The sequence below is a fragment of the Neovison vison genome, chromosome 14 (genome assembly GCF_020171115.1).
Source record: "Neovison vison isolate M4711 chromosome 14, ASM_NN_V1, whole genome shotgun sequence".
NCBI classification, from domain to species: domain Eukaryota; kingdom Metazoa; phylum Chordata; class Mammalia; order Carnivora; family Mustelidae; genus Neogale; species Neogale vison.
In genome coordinates this window covers 8458877-8476570 of record NC_058104.1, presented here as the reverse complement: position 1 = coordinate 8476570, position 17694 = coordinate 8458877, and the positions used below count along the sequence as shown (strand labels likewise).

Genomic DNA, 17694 nt, shown 5'->3' with positions numbered 1-17694 from the left:
GGGTTAAGCCTCTGCCTTTGGCTCAGGTCATGATCTCAGGGTCCTGGGATCGAGTCCCACATCGGGCTCTCTGCTCAGCAGGGAGCCTGCTTCCTCCTCTCTCTCTCTGCCTGCCTCTCTACCTGCTTGTGATCTCTGTCTGTCAAATAAATAAATAAAATCTTTAAAAAAAAGTCAGATTAATAAGGGAAAAAACAGCTTATTAACACACACAGCACACACCATGCAGGAAAAAAAACCCAAAATGAAGAGTTACTCAAAGTGGAGGCTTAGAATTCTGGCTTACATAATGTTTTTTAACAAAGAACAGTACACTTGTGGAGAAATGACAGGACAACGGAAAAACAGTCTTAGCCTACAAAGGGTGGCAGACTTCGGCAAAGTAAATGTGAGAAAACAGATGGACTAAATATTTGCAGATTCCTTGTTGGCGTGGTCTCCAGTAAAGGAATTGATATCCTGCCATTTGGCAGGAAAGGAGGAGCTTTTCCTGGGTTTGCTGCTCTTAATTGCCTTTAGCTCAAAATTATTTTTATGCCAGAGAGACCTACTTTGGGCTGACACATTCTGGCTTCCTTCATTATTATTAAAGAACTTGCATCTTTTACTGAGAAAAATACTCTCTTTCTCTACCTATTTAATAATTTTTTTTCTCCTCTTAGGTGTCTTGATATTGGCCCCTCTCAGGTATGGGATGGGAGACAGGTATCATATTTACTAAAAGTGGACTAAACTCTTACGATGCTTCTGATGTACAAATAGGATTGAGAATGAACTCGTAGTAGTTTTCAACGTTACCTAGGGATTTCTCTGAGTCTTTACCATGTTGATACGTTATGACTTACACAGGATTTCTCAAGCTTACTCACCGTGGAAGCTAGCGCAGGGAGCAGCAACTGAGACTTCCCAGAAGACAATTTGTCAATGACTATCCTACACTTTCTCCAGATGATCTTGGCGATCTTTCAAACTGCACTTGCACTGTATAAAATTGGTGTTTCTTTATTTGATTTTTTTGTAATTGTATTTTTTTCAGTGTTCCAAGATTCATTGTTTATGCACCACACCCAGTGCTCCATGCAATACATGCCACACATTTAATGAAGTTATTAATATAGTTGAGTTTAAATCTATCAACTTGCTTGTTTTAAAACCCTTTTGGTTTTTCTCTATTACTCTTCTTGTGCTTTCTTTTGAGCTAATAAAATATTTAAAATTTTTGTTTTATCTTTTGGGTCTCCTTAGAGCTATACTTCTATTAAAAAAATAAAAGGCTTTAAATTTGATGTTTTGGGGACGCCTGGGTGGCGCACTTGGTTAAACGACTGCCTCCGGCTCAGGGCGTGATCCTGGAGTCCCGGGATCGAGTCCCACATCAGGCTCCCAGCTCCATGGGGAGTCTGCTTCTCCCTCTGACCTTCTCCTCGCTCATGCTCTCTCTCACTGTCTCTCTCTCTCAAATAAATAAAATAAAATCTTAAAAAAAAAAAAGAAAAAAAAGAAATTATTTAAAAAAAAAATTTTGATGTTTTGGTCAATTGTTCTTCAACAAGGATGGCAAGAATACAGAATAAGGAAATTATAGGCTCTTCAATAAGTGGTTTTTGGGAAATTAGACTCTTACACAAAAAAACTTAAAATGGTTTAAAGAATTAGATGTAAGATCTGAAGCTGTAAAACACCTAGAAGAAAACATAGAGGAAAAATCTTGGCCTTCACAATGATTTCTTAGTTATGACACCAAAAGCACAGGCAGCAAAAGCAAAACAAAAACAAAAACAAAAACAAACAAAATAACCCATCCAAAAATAACAAATGGGATTACGTAGAACTAAAATGTTGCACAGCAAAGCAAATAATCAAAAAATGAAAAGGCAACCTATGGAATGGGAAAAAATACTTGCAAACCATGATCTGATAAATGGTTAGTAACAAAAATATATAAGAAATTTCTACCACTCAATACCAAAAATCAAATAACCCTATTAAAAAAGGGCAAAGGGTCTGGGTCTAGATATTTTCCCAAAGAAGACATACAAATGGCCAACAGGTACTTGGGAAAAGTGCTCCAATGACTAATCGTCAGGAAAATCAAATCGAAACTTCAATGAGATATTGCCTCACATTTATCTGGATGGCTATTATCAAGAAAGCAAAAGATTATAGGAAACAGTATGGAGGTTCCTGAAAAAATTAAAAATAGAACTATCATATGAGCTAAAATTCCCACTTCTAACTATATACCCCAAAGACTTGAAATCAGTATCTTAGATATCTGCATTCCCATTGCAGCATTAATCACAACAACCAAATCATGGAAGCAAAGCTAATGTCCATCAGATCATGGATAGCATGATGAGTGGATAAAGAAACTGTGATATGTATATACAATGGAATATTATTCGCCTTTAAAAAAAGTTTTTTTTAAGAGAGGGAGAGAGAGAATCCTAAGTAGGCTCCATGCCCAGTGCAGAACCTGACATGGGACTTGATCCCATGACCCTAAGGTCATGACCTCAGTCAAAATCAAGAGTTGGACACCTAACTGACTGAGCCACCCAGGTGCCCCACGGTCCTGCCATTTTTGACAACGTGGATGAATTTGGAGGATAGCTAAGTAAAAGAAGTCAGACACAAAAGGACAAATGTTACATGATATCACACACATTTAAAGAAGCTAAGCTAGTCAAACTCAAAGAAGCACAGATTAGAGTGGTGGTTGCAATGAACAGGGTAGGGGGAGAAATGGGGAAGTATTAGTTAAAGGGCATAAAGTTTCAGTTATAAAAGAAGAATAAGGGGCACCTGGGTGGCTCAGTGTGTTAAAGCCTCTGCCTTCAGCTCAGGTCATGATCCAGGATGTTGGGATCGAGCCCCGCACTGGGCTCTCTGCTCAGCGGGGAGTCTGCTTCCTCCTCCCTCTCTGCCTGCCTCTCTGCCTACTGTGATCTCTGCCTGTCAAATAAATAAATAAAATCTTTAAAAAGAAAAAAAAGAAGAAGTCCTAGAGTTATGCTGTATAGCATAGGTCCTATAGTTAAAAATACTGTATTGTATACTTAATAATTTGCTAAGAGTGAGATCTTATGCTGTGTTCTTATCACAAAAAAATAATAATGAAGGCAGGAGGAAATTTTGGAGGTGATGGGTATGTTTATGGTATCAAATATAGTCATGGTTTCATATACATGCATTTATCTCCAAACTCATCAAGCTTTATTCATTAAATACATACACCTCTTCGTATGTCAGTCAAACCTCAATAAAGTGGTTTGAACACAACAGAATATCTACTTATTTCTCTTCTGATTTCTCCTTTGATATGCATGAGAGTTGTGCTATTTAGTTAATATTTGAAGTTTTTCTGGAAATGTTTGATTTCTAATTGTGATCTGAAAAAATACTTCGTATGACTTAAATTCTTTATAAATTTACTGATGCTCTGATTACGGCCCAGAATATCATCTGTCTTGATGCATGTTCTATGTGTACTTGGAAGAGGTGTATTATTATTTGTTGAGTGGGGTGTTCTACAAGGTCAGTTAGGTCTATTTAGATCATAGTGTTTTTATTATTTCCTCAAATACTTTTTTCTTTTTTAAAAATTTTTTATTTCTCCCCCCAACCTCCCACCCCCACCACTTCAAAACCCTCAGATTGTTTTTCAGAGTCCATAGTCTGTCATGGTTCACCTCCCCTTCCAATTTCCCTCAACTCCCTTCTCCTCTCCATCTCCCCTTGTCCTCCATGCTATTTGTTATGCTCCACAAATAAGTGAAACCATATGATAATTGACTCTGTTTTCTATCCCTTCTCTCTCTGCTCTTTCAGGACTCCGGTTATATGTATACTAGACCGTTTAAGGTTGTTAAGCTCAGAGATGCTCTGCTCACTGATTTTTTAGTTTAGACTTTTTTCTCTCTCATTTCATTTTGGATAGCTTTTATTGCTATGTCTTCATACACCAGTATTTTCTTTTGCAATGTCCAATTTGCTGCTAATTATTCTGAATTATTTTTCATTATAGACATTGTAGCTTTCATTGCTAGAAATGTAGTGTGTGTGTGTGTTATCTTTCTTGTCTCTACTAACATGCCTAGTCTTTCCTTTAGCATTTTGAACAGAATACCATTGTAGTAAGTGCAAGGTCTTTGCTAGTTCTGTCTGATCTAAATAACATAGTCAATAAGATACTTCAAATTGGTATATTGAATATCAGTTCTGGGTTGGTTTCAAGTCACAGATTTTTCTATTTATTATGGGTAATATTTTCCTGTTTCTTTGCATGCTTTCTAATTTTTCATTGGGTGCTAGACCTTGTGAATTTTACCTTGTTGTGTCCTGGATATTTTTGTATTACTACAAATACTTTTGAGCTTTATTCTGGAATGCAGTTAGGGTATTGAGAATTGAATCCTTTTGGGTCTTACTTTTTAGGATTTTCTAGGCAGAACCATAGCAGGGTATAGTCTATGCCTGATTATTCCTCAAGAGCCTTCAGCATATTACACCAATACTTTGAAACCGGTTTTCTGGTTTGGTGGTGAGAACAGGCACTACTCCTGGCCTGGCCCAGGTCCAGGTACTGTTCCAAACTTTAGGAAGTTGCATCAAACACAAATGCTCATCAGTATTCTGCTAAATATCCAAGGGAAAGCTCCTGCACATCCCTCGGTTTCACTCTCTGTGCAGTTTTTCTTTTGCATACTCTGCTCTAAAATTCCAATAAATTTGGAATTTTCAAATTATCGACTCTTATCTTCTCAACTCAGGGGGTTGGCTTGTTTCCACTGGTTTCTTCCAGCACTGAAGCCTGAAACTCTCAAGGCAGGGATCACTGTCCTTTTTAATTTTTTAAAAAGATTTTATTTGTTTTTGAGAGAGTGAGCACGAGTGGGGGAGGGAGGGACAGAGGGAGAAGCAGACTCTCCATTGAGCAATGAACCCAATGTGGGACTTGATCCCAGAATCCTGGGATCATGAGTCAAGCCAAAGGCAGATGCTCAACTGACTGAGCCACCCAGGTGCCCTCACTGTCCTTTTTAAAAAAAACCTGATGTCCATTGTCTTAAACTGTGGTTTCATACATTTTGAGCAGTTTTTTTTTTTTTAGTTATTTCAGGCAGAAGGGAAAATCTCATGCATGTCAATCCATCTTCAGAAGCAGAAGTCCCTACAAGGATATTTTAATCAACTAGAAAAGGATTTTTCTTATGCTTGAACCCTCTCTTTTCCTCTTGTTCTGATTCTGTTTTCACTAGACAACAGGTTTTACATAATTGGATTTCTTGAGGACCTTAATACTTGTCATATTCTAATTCAATTGTGTAACTTGAATGTATAATATACATTATCACAAAGTAAAGCAGCTGTATGAGCAGAGAAATTCGAACAGATATGTTAAATTTCTGGCTTTTTCCCTAACCACTCTTGGTAATGTGGTTCTGTGAAATTCTTTGTGATCAAAAAACTCAAATCCCGTTTTAGGTGCTGAGAATACATCAGTGAAGGAAACAGACAAATCACTGTCCTCATAGAGCTTACATTCATTATTCTCATGGATAATAAGAGCTTACAGTTACATAGCACTCATCATGCAACAGGCACCATGAAACTATTCGATGTGTTTTAGACGTTTAACTTACTGAATTCTCATAAAACTCTGTGAAGTATAGATTATTTTCACCATCATTTTTCAAGAGGAAATAAGAACAGCTGCTGAAGAAACTTGCCTGAGAAATAGCCAGTAAGGGGACGCCTGGGTGGCTCAGTTGGTTGGACAACATCCCAGTCGCCAAACTATGGAAAGAACCAAGATGCCCTTCAACGGATGAATGGATAAGGAAGATGTGGTCCATATACACTATGGAGTATTATGCCTCCATCAGAAAGGATGAATACCCAACTTTTGTAGCAACATGGACGGGACTGGAAGAGATTATGCTGAGTGAAATAAGTCAAGCAGAGAGAGTCAATTATCATATGGTTTCACTTATTTGTGGAGCATAACAAATAGCATGGAGGACAAGGGGCGTTAGAGAGGAGTAGGGAATTTGGGTAAATTGGAAGGGCAGGTGAACCATGAGAGACTATGGACTCTGAAAAACAATCTGAGGGGTTTGAAGTGGCGGGGGGGTGGGAGGTTGGGGGTACCAGGTGGTGGGTAGTATAGAGGGCACGGCTTGCATGGAGCACTGGGTGTGGTGAAAAAATAATGAATACCGTTTTTCTGAAAATAAATAAATTGGAAAAAAAAACTTAAAAAAAATTGATGTTGTATACACTTCAGAGAATGCCCTTTAACATTACCGTATTTTCTTTGTCTTTCATGCCTTTGGAGTTGAATTCTAATTTTTCAGATGGTAAGATCAGAATCCTTAGTTTTTAAACTTTTCATTTAGCTCAGCCCCTCCTTTTATTTTTAGCTTTATGAACTACTTTTTTTTAGAGTTACGTTAAAAAAAAATATTGCGTAGAGTTCAGTTTTGCTTTATGACCGAATTTGAAAATCCTTTTGTGTGAAAAACTGGGGAAGTTGGTTTGCATTTATTCATAGCCCAGCTATCTTTGTCCTGAATTCTTTCTCATTGTATTCATGTTTTCTGCTCTTATTTTTTTAAAATCTTTATATACATATCTACCTTTTTTTTTGTTTTAGTTATGAAATTTAAGAAAATTGTATATTTTTGTCCTAGTAGTTTCTCTCATTAATAATTTTACATGATACCCTTAAAACTTTGTTTTAAAAGGCAGTTTTTTCAGTCTTCTTTTGTGAGAGTTCCTTATGCTCAACTCCCACATTAAATAAATCATCAGGTTATGTTAATGTCACCCTCCTAAAATACCATGAAATTATTTCCCACTGCAAACTTAGTCTGTTTGTTTCTCCTTGAGATAGAACAACAGCCTCATATATGGCTTCCCTGCTTCTGTCCGTATCCCTTACGCATCATCTTGTGTGAACTTTAAAACGTGTTAAGTTTTATCTTGCTACTCCTTTGTTTAGAAGCTTTTTAAAAACTCTGAATAAAATCTTCAAGGTCTTGCTTTTTCTCTTTTTGGACTCATGCATACTTCCCTGATGTCATTTCCTACCTCTGTCTCCTCACTGTAGCTCCTATCACTCTGGCTTCCTTTCGGCTCCTCAAGCACACCATGAATTGTCTCAGCTCATGGATTTTACAAGTCTTGGCTTTTATCTGGACCTCTTTTTGCTTTTGATTACCTGGTTAAGCCTTACCCTGATTCAGAGATCTTAGCTTAGGGGATCGCTTTCTTTCTTTCTAGATTTATGTATTTGAGAAAGAGAGTGAATGCACATGTGTGAAGGGAAGGGCAGAGGGAGAGAAGGAATCCCAAGCAGACTCGCTGCTGAGTGTGAGACCCACATGGGGCTGGCTGGATCTCATGACCTGTAGTCAAAATCACAAGTTAGCATGGAGGACAAGGGGTGTTAGAGAGGAGAAGGGAGTTGGGTTAAATTGGAAGGGGAGGTAAATCATGAGAGACTATGGACTCTGAAAAACTATCTGAGGGGTTTGAAGTGGCAGAGGGGTGGGAGGTTGGGGTACCAGGTGGTGGGTATTATAGAGGGCATGGATTGCATGGAGCACTGGGTGTGGTGAAAAATAATGAATACTGTTTTTCTGAAAATAAATAAATTGAGAAAAAAAAAAAGCATTAACAAGATGAAAAAAAAATCACAAGTTAGACACTTAACCAACCAAGCCACCTAGGTGACCCGATGCCACTTCTTTAAAGATGCTTTCCCATATGACCCATCCTAATATAATGGCCTCCCTGGTTTACTCTAACATAGTGAATTCTTCCCTATCACACGTTAGTAGGGGGCATGCACTGTTTTATCTTTTATAGACTCTTTTCCTACTTCTGTTTAAGTCACACCTTCACAACTATGGTTTCTTTGTGATATCACTTTGCTCCAGATCCATTTGATTCTGGGTTCCATTACCACCCTACCTGTCCCAGGCAAGTGCATTATTTTACTTCGGGCTCTGGCACACAGTGATTACTTCAGGGAGTGGCCACCAGGCAGAACCACTGAACAGATTTTCCCCTGGAGTTTTCTGAATTGGAGGTGGTAGAACATTGGATGGGAAGCCAAAAGTATGTATATATACTTCCAGCTGTATGTATACCCTCTAAATAAAAATGCCTGAGCGAGTATCAACACAGAGACTCAAGCCAAGATGAACAATGGGAAAAGTAGACACATTATTCATGTTACTGAATCTAACTGATTCTGAAGTCAGTTCTAGCCCATTCATTGCTATGATACTGTGCCCTTTCTTTACTCATAGTATAAGTTTTGTTTTTTGTCACTTGAGTATGGTCACGATGATATCACTTAGCACAAACTCTTAGTCCAACATGAAATATTTGTTTATTTATTTGCTTTATCTGTAAGTCTCATGGGAGAATGGACTATGCTTGCATGTTAATCTACCCAATACAGTGTTTGGGGCATAACAGATGCTCATCAAATGTTTTTCAAATAAATTGATGAATTAGATAAATAACATGGCTGCCTTAATTAATGAGAGATTACATTCTGGTGAGTGAAAGCACCAGGTAAAAGTATTAGACAATAGGTTTTTAAAAAAACTTTATTTTTAAGTAATCTCTCAACCCAATGTAGGGCTCAAACTTAGAACCCTGAGATCAAGAATTGCATGTTCTACTGACTGAGCCAGCCAGGTGCTCCAATGGTAGGTTTTGAAGAAAGTAATTATACACTGAATCTGCTCAAAGAATAAACAACAAGCTAAGCTCAGACAAAATGTCTGAGTTGAGATAGAGAAACAAAGAATAGCTCAATATATCCCTTAACGAAGAGGAAGAGCCCGGTGTGAGAATGAGATGGTAGTAAATAAAAAGATGATATACAGATGTGTCATTTTCTTTTTTAACTTCTATATTCTGATTGGGCTCTCAAAAGGGTTGGATGGAAAGGGGCTAGAGGGATCTGAGTTCTAAGATAAAAAACAAGCCAGAACTCTAAGGATTATTTGACTCCATGGTTAATTGGTCCTTGGAGAAGATATTCCCATGTTATCTTCAGACTTACACTCCTCAAAATAGCTTATTCCCCTGATCCCTACAAGTAAACTTCAAGCAAAGCAAAGGTCATTCCCCTGGCCCCTACAAGTAAACTTCAAGCAAAGCCCTTTGGGAAAGCTTATCTCGATGCATAGGGCAAGTCTAATTGGCATCCTGAGTAATGGTTTCCACAAGAGATTCAAGATGTGTCCTGTGGGTTGGGATCCCTGATGCCATATGTTTAGTGTCCTCAGTTTGCCTCAGCCTACATCATAGGTCCTCTGGGTTAGGGGGATGTTCTATTTCTCACAGATGGTGCTCCTCTGTCCTCAAGAATCGTTCATGTCAGGTCCAGTTTATCCCTATTCTAACCCCTATGATTCTTGCTGAGAAATCATTCATGCAGTTAAGAAGGGGCTTATTCTAAAAATGCCTGTGCTAGAAACATTCTTATTTTATTAATCAAGAAACAAGGTATAAAGCTAAAAAATGATTGAGTGCCTTGAGTGATTAAAGCCTTGAGTGATTAAAGATAGGAGAAAACCCAAAACAGATTTTCTTTTGACTCTGGACTCCCTGATGATTAAACTAGTATTCAATGCAGCTTCTTAATCAGGTCACATTGATGCAAATTCTTATTGCCCAAGCTTGCATTGTCATTTTGGGATGACCAGTGGTTCAGATATATGTTTAGAGGCAGAGGAAACATATGCATGATTCAAAGCCCCAAGCGGTAGAGGTTAAAGAAGTTTAGTTACTCAATCTGTCCTGATGTGTGCTACTGGAGTTCAAAATCTGAGCATGGATTGCAAGAGCATTACAGAATTACAATTACTCTTGTTCCTGGTGATACTCTGTCACTAGGGTAATTAGTGACAACAATGGTGACTGTGTAGAAAAATGTCTTCCATGTCATTCCACCAGTAAATGGAGATTTTTCAGAAGTAGACAAGGAAATCTGATGAGCACCTCAGGAAAGACCTGTTTGAGTGATCAGTAGCCAGTGTGCGAGTCACTGTGGACCTATTCAGCCCTCTCCATTCCACTTCTGCACTTGTTGTGCCCACAAGTCTCTGCAGAGGGAATTCCAGGTAAGGTAATGCTGGGCCTTGAGGTGTCTAGGAAACTTTTATTAGATGCTAGGGCATCCTCTGGCATTGTCAGCTTATTTCCTCATCTCTTTAGTCACTGGGTGATATTCAGTCAATCTATGAAGAAGGTTGTCAGAGAAGGCAGAAGAAAAAGTCAGGCAAGGGCAGCAAAAACAGAATGGGAAATGATCAGGAAATTTGTCTAAGACAGCACGAAACAGGTGATAGAAAAGCTTACACTATGGAGCCTTACAGGAAAAAAGATGGAAACAGAGGAGGAAGGAGATAGGGGAGAGTATGGATACTGAAGTAAAAGTGAAATATGTGATCTTTTGGCTGGGTTGGAGTGATTGGAGGAAGCATGGAGAAAGTTGGGCTCTTAGTCCCCAAGAGGCTAAAATCTGAAATAACAATATGAGGTGGTGGCCAAAAAGATAATCTTAGGCTGCATTAATATGGAGAGATTTTATTTATTTATTTGTCAGAGACAGAGGGAGAGAGAGCGAGTGAGCACAGGCAGACAGAGAGGCAGGCAGAGGCAGAGGGAGAAGCAGGCTCCCTGCCGAGCAAGGAGCCCGATGTGGGACTCGATCCCAGGACACTGGGATCACGACCCGAGCCGAAGGCAGCGGCTTAACCCACTGAGCCACTCAGGCAGGAGAGAAAGAGTAATAAATTGGACCTCTTTCTTACTGGTCAAATTATACTCTGAAGAATACATTGAGTTTTGAGTTAATCTTCTTTAAAATTTAAGTAGATAATCTAGACTACATGAAAATCTAGGGAAATTTTCAGGAGGAAAAACACAAAGAGAGATGTGTGTGGATATTTTGGGGTCAATTTGAACAACTATTTATTTGAGCTGGGCTTCATCATGGAGACCAAGCTATCATTATGATCAGTATTCACGTAAGAATTAGATAAACGGCTAACTGAAAAATGTGGCGGATTTAATGTTATAATCCTAGTTTTATCAGCCTGATTTGAAGGCTCTCAGGTATACCTAGGACATATCTCTTATTTGTATTCAGGTGCATACAGATGGTGGCTTTGCTATGTGTCTACTTGGTACTTGTATACACAACTCTTTAAACCATACTTGATCTCCAGATAAAGACAATACCAAGTTACTCTTCCACCTAACATGATACACCTATCCCATGTACAACCCAAAACACATTAACGTTCTCCTAAGAAGAGGATATAAAACACACCAAGTATTTACCCATAAGATGATACAAAATCTCCTTTTTATCTTTATATGAAATTCACTCTACTATCTCATTTATACTCCCTCTTGTAGACTATAATTTAAATACTGAACCTGAGGGTTACTGGGGGGAGGAGGGCTGGGAGAGGGTGGCTGGGTTATGGACATTGGGAAGGGGATGTGCTATGGTGAGTGCTGTGAAGTGTGTAAGCCTGACAATTCACAGACCTGTAACCCTGGGGCTAATAATACACTATATGTTAATAAAAATAAAAAAATTATAAAATATAAAAAACCCGAGATATGAAGTTAACTATAAATGTATCTGATGTTAGGAAAAGGGAGAACCAAGGGGAAGAAAAACAAAACATATGGGAAATAGACGTATGCAAAATGTTCTTATCAAAATAAGGAAGAAATGCCTATGATACGTTTTGTTTCTGTAGCTGCTTTCCTGGTCATGGTAGGTGTTTATAACTATCTTCTTTTACTTCCCACTCTATATTCCCTTTGTCCACAGTTGGTCATGCTTCTTTGTATGTGGAGTGACCCAAACCTTCATTCCTGAAGGATCTGGGCCATTATCAGAATTGGGTTGTTATAGTTTTCCATTGACTTTTATCACAGGACATTCAAGCCAGAGAGGCACCCTAGAAAATATCTACATTCCTGGGGCGCCTGGGTGGCTCAGTAGGTTAAGCCTCTGCCTTCCGCTCAGGTCACAATCCCAGGGTCCTGGGATCAAGCCCCGCATCGGGCTCTCTGCTCAGCGGGGAGCCTGCTTCCCCCTCTCTCTCTGCCTGCCTCTCTGCCTGCTTGTGATCTCTGTCTGTTAAATAAATAAATAAAATCTTAAAAAAAGAAAATATCCTACATTCCTGACATGCTCCTCCTTATCCCCATGGTGTAGGAACAACTCAGTTTCTCCTTACTAGTCAGGAGCATTCACACCCAACCAGTAGAATAACCTCCTTTGCTTGTTGTTTCAGTGATGTGAGGAGCCCAAAGTGACAGGATGACAATCTCAACACTCAGGAAGGGGAATCATTGTTGTGTTACTTGGTGGAAGAATCTCTCCCTTTGGAAATAAGACCTCTAAACCAGCAAAGGCTAAAAGTGCAGGGCCAGGAAGCAAAAATTTTGCTGGTGGATCATAGTCATAGGCGTTATAGTGAGAAGACTCACTCCCATTCCCACTGCTTGATTCCTGGTCCTGCGGACCCTTGTGTTGGGAGAAACAGCACCATAAGTTGGATGCAGGTTTAAAGCATATAGCACATCCTGGAAGATACCAGCAATGGGAAGTGTTGCCAACTAGCTGTTGCTATAACTTTTGAGTCTTCAAAAGGCTGTTCTACTGCTCTACTATTTAATCAAGTCAGTTGTTTCAGGATAACAGAGCATGGGCCTAATCCCACACTTCATTTGTGATGAAATCAGTTCCTTAGTCAGAAGCAATGCTTCTTGGAATACCATTATGCTGCACAAAGGATCTCTCTGTCCACAGGTGGTAGCTGTGACAATAGCACTGTAGGCAAGGAAGGCAAAACCGTATCTGAAGTGTCTATCCCAGTAAGACAAAGTACTGTCCCTCCCACGACGGAAGCAGTCTAACATAATCAGTCTGCCACCAAGGAGTTGGCTGATTCCCCTGGGGAATGCTGCCATATCAGGGACTCCATGTTGGTCTGTTAGTGGCCGACTGGGCGCCCAGCAGTGGCTGTAGCTAGACTGGTCTTGGTGAGTGGAGGTCCATGTTGCTGAGCTCAGGTGTAGCCTCCATCCCTGCTGTTCTTGTGAGTCCACTGATAGGAACAGGAGTGACTGAAAGAGGGCTAGCTGATGTCCACAGAATGGGTTGGCACTTAGATAAATGACTTTTGTGGAATGGGTATTGTTTTATATGAATATTATATTTTATACAAATACTTATATGAATATTATATTGTATATGAATAGTATATGGATATCTTACACATTTTTGGTTGTATGCAGGATAGTTATGTTAGGCAGAAGGATGACTTTGTTGTGTTCATTGGCTTAAGGAGATATGGATGAATGTCAAACCAACAGGGGATGGGGGCTGGTGGTTTTGTAATGTGTCAGTGTGTCTAGGGGGAACTACATTCCTCAGAATTCCCATTTTTGTGCATTTCTGGAGAAAGCAGGCCATAGGAGAGATTCTGAGCAGAGGGCCCCCTACGGGGCTCGATCCTAGGACCCTGAGATCATGACCCGAGCCAAAGGCAGAGGCTTTAACCCACTGGGCCACCCAGGCGCCCCTATTTGAAGTTATTTTTTAAAAGTTATTTTAATAATTAGAGCTGTTGAAAAATCAGAAATAGAAAAAAATTCTCTTCACAAATGCTTTGGTAGATCAAAAGGTGCTTATTGTCAGGTCTGCCAAACCCCAGTATTTCTGATATCACACTTCATCTCTGCTTCCTCTTTCCCCAGAGACTGAGAGAGGGGAGATGTGGCAGAGGAATCAGACCTCTCTGGCAGACTTCATCCTTGAAGGCCTCTTTGATGACTCTCTTACCCACCGTTTCCTTTTCTCCTTAACCATAGTGGTCTTCCTTATTGCAGTGAGTGGCAACACGCTCACCATTCTCCTCATCTGTGCTGATGCCCAGCTTCATACGCCCATGTACTTCCTGCTCAGCCAGCTCTCTCTCATGGATCTGATGCATGTCTCCACAACCATCCCGAAGATGGCTACCAACTACCTCTCTGGCAAGAAGACCATCTCCTTTGTGGGCTGCGCTACCCAGCACTTCCTCTATTTGTCTCTGGGTGGTGCCGAGTGTATTCTCTTGGCTCTCATGTCCTATGACCGCTATGTGGCCATTTGTCATCCACTTCGTTATACCGTTCTCATGAACAGAAGGGTGGAAGTGATGATGGCTGTCATGTCGTGGTTGGGAGCGTCTATAAACTCTCTAATTCACACAACGATCTTGATGCACTTCCCTTTCTGTGGGTCTCGAAAAATCCACCACTTCTACTGTGAGTTTCCAGCTGTTGTGAAGTTGGTGTGTGGAGACATCACTGTTTATGAGACCACAGTGTACATCAGCAGCATCATACTTCTCCTCTTCCCCATCTTCCTGGTTTCTACATCCTACGCCTTTATCCTCCACAGTGTCATTCAGATGCATTCAGCTGGGAGTAAGAGAAATGCCTTTGCTACTTGTAGTTCTCACTTCATTGTGGTTTCCTTCTGGTTTGGTGCCTGCATCTTCTCATACATGAGGCCCAGGTCCCAGCACACTCCATTGCAAGACAAAGTTGGTTCTGTGTTCTATAGCATCATTACTCCCACGCTGAATCCTTTGATTTATACTCTCCGGAATAAGGATGTAGCTAAGGCTCTGAGAAGACTGCTGGGGAGGGATATTCTCACTCAGAGACAGTAATTGACATTGCCCTGAATATAAGAGTGGAATGGGATAAGCTCCCTAAGTTGATCTGCATAAACCTCTAAGCTCTTCAAGAGTTCAGATCCCTGATGACTACTGCAAAAATAAAGTGGTGAACACACAATTCCAGTATTCTAACTTGCTCTCAGGCATCTAAGTACTGTAGAATATTGTCTTTGTCCATTTGGGCTACTATTGCAAAAATACCATAGACTAGGTGGCTTCAACAACAAAACATTTTATTTTCTCACAGTTCTGGAGGCTGAGAAGTCCAAGATCAACGTTTAAAATTGCTAGACACTCTCTCATTTCCTTTTGATTTCTTTAAAAGTGTAACCTTGCCAAAACATGCTTCCCTAAGGGAAATAAGTAAGATAAAGACAAATACCACATGATTTCACTCATATGTGGAATTTAAGAAATAAAACAGATGGACATATGGGATAGGGGAAATAAAGAGAAGGAAACAAATCATAACCCACTCTTAACGATAGAGAACAAAGGGTTGATGGAGGTGGGTGGGGGATGGGCTAGATGGGTGATGGGGATTAAGGGGCCACTTGTGATGAGCACTGGATGCTCTATGTAAGTAATGTATCACTGAATTCTACTCCTGAAACCAATATTGCACTGTATGTTAACTAGAATTTAAATTAAAAAATTGGGAAAAAGGAAAAAAAATAAAACAGCACTCTGCATCTTCTGTCCCCTGTTTCTATTTTATAATACTACTTTGCATGATGTTGTGTATTAATTTATTTTTTTAAGATTTTATTTATTTATCTGAGACAGAGAGAGAGAGCAGAAGCAGGGGAAAAAGCAGAGGGAGAGGGAAAAGCAGGCTCCCTGCTGAGCAAGGAGCCCAACGAGAGGCTCCATCCCAGGACCCTTGATTCCAGGACGGTGGGATCATGACTTGAGCCAAAGGCAGATGCTTAATGACTGAGCCACCCAGGTGCCCCATATTGATAGTCTCACCAGAATGTGAGCTCCCAAGGTCAAGGACTTGACTTTGCTTACTTTTGTCTTGCCAGACCCAAGAAAAGAGCCTGATAAGAAATAGGTATTCAGTAGCTATTTCTTGCACAGATCATAAACAAAAGGAACCTAGACTGTTAACTATCCCATGACATTAATGATATTTAACTCAGAAAGGGGAAGAAATTATAAAAATGAGATACGGTAGATGGCTTTGGCGGACATCCTTGGCCCCAGACAGCCAGATGTTAATTCCACATAAATACAGAGAGGCCTGACATCTCAGTGAACTTTTCTGGGATCTAATGTTCTGAGGAATTCCGAAGTAAGGACAAATTTCTATATCTTGCTTCCATATTAGTTAAAAAAAAAGAGTCATAAATCCCTAGGACCATCTTCAGAAGAATAAGAGCTTAAATCTAAAAGCCAAGTTACAGGCGCCTGGGTGGCTCAGTGGGTTAAAGCTGCTGCCTTCGGCTCAGGTCATGATCTCAGGGTCCTGGGATCGAGGCCCGCATCAGGCTCTCTGCTCAGCAGGGAGCCTGCTTCCTCCTCTCTCTCTGCCTGCCTCTCTGCCTGCTTGTGATCTCTCTCTGTCAAATAAATAAATAAAATCTTAAAAAAAAAAAAAAGCCAAGTTACATCTTTTTCACAAGAAAGTATTTTCTTTTTGAGAAATAGCTTTTTTTGGGGGGGGGCATTCTATAAAATGAGCCACCAGTTGCATGCCTAAGAATGCCTAGGAATGAAACAAGCAAGTGAAAGATTTGTATGCTGAAAAGACAACCTATGGAAAGAGAGAAGGTATTTATAAGCCATATATCTGATAATGGGTTAATATCCAGGGCATATAAAGAATGACAACAACACAGCAACAATAAAATAAGCATATTTAAAAATAAGCAAAGGACTTGAATAGAAATTTCTCCAAACAACTTATACAAGTGACCAACAAGCACATGAAAAGATGGCCACCATCACTAATCATTAGGGATATGATTAGGAAAAAAATCAACTCAAACTGGATTAAAGACTTGAAAGTAAGACCTGAAACCATAAAATTATTAGAAGAAAATGTAGGGGGTGGTCTTTTTGACACCAGTCTTGTCAAATGAGTTTTTGGATTTGATACCAAAGCCAAGACAATAAAAACAAAGACAAACAACAAATGAGACTATATCAAACCATAAAACTTCTGACAGAGAAAATTATTAACAAAATGAAAAGGTAACCTACGGAATGGGAGAAAATATTTGGAAATCATATATCTGATAAGTGGTTAGTATCCAAAATGTATAAGAAACTCCTCCAACTCAATAGCCAAAAAAAAAAAAATTTTTTTTTTAATTTAAAAATGGGCAGAGGAACCAAACAGCTTCCAAAGAAGACATGCAAATGGCCAACAGGTAAATGAAAAGGTGCTCACCATCCTTAAGCATCGGGGAAATGCAAATCAAAACTACAATGAAAAAATAATGAATACTGTTTTTCTGAAAATAAATAAATTTGAAAAAAAAAAGAAAATACAAGATTTGAAAAAGCAAAAAAAAAAAAAATTACAATGGGATACTCCATCACACCTGTTTGAATGGCAACTGCCAAAAAGACAAGAGATAAGTTCTTGCAAGGATGTGGAGAAAAGGAGCACAGGGAACAGCTATGTGCTGTTGGTGGGAGTGTAAAGTGGTATGGCTGCTACTGAAAACAGTATGGAGGCTTCTAAAAAAATTAAAAATAGAACTACAATATGGCCAAGCAATTCCAGTTCTGGGTATATATCCAAAGGAAGTGAAATCACTATCACAAAAAGATAGATGTCCCCCATGTTCATTCCAGCATTATTTATAATTGCCAAGACATGCAAATGACCTAAATGTTCACCTATGGATTGATTAATGGATAAAGAAAATATGCCTACCCATACACACACACA

At 39.5% G+C, this 17694-nt stretch overlaps 1 protein-coding gene across 1 annotated transcript; it reads left to right on the top strand.

Moving 5' to 3' along the window:
• The first annotated feature begins 13835 nt into the window (after positions 1-13835).
• Positions 13836-14780, top strand: LOC122895354 (olfactory receptor 2AE1). Its single transcript, XM_044232707.1, has one exon. The coding sequence runs from the start codon at positions 13836-13838 to the stop codon at positions 14778-14780; it is 945 nt and encodes a 314-aa protein (XP_044088642.1).
• Positions 14781-17694: the final 2914 nt, after the last annotated feature.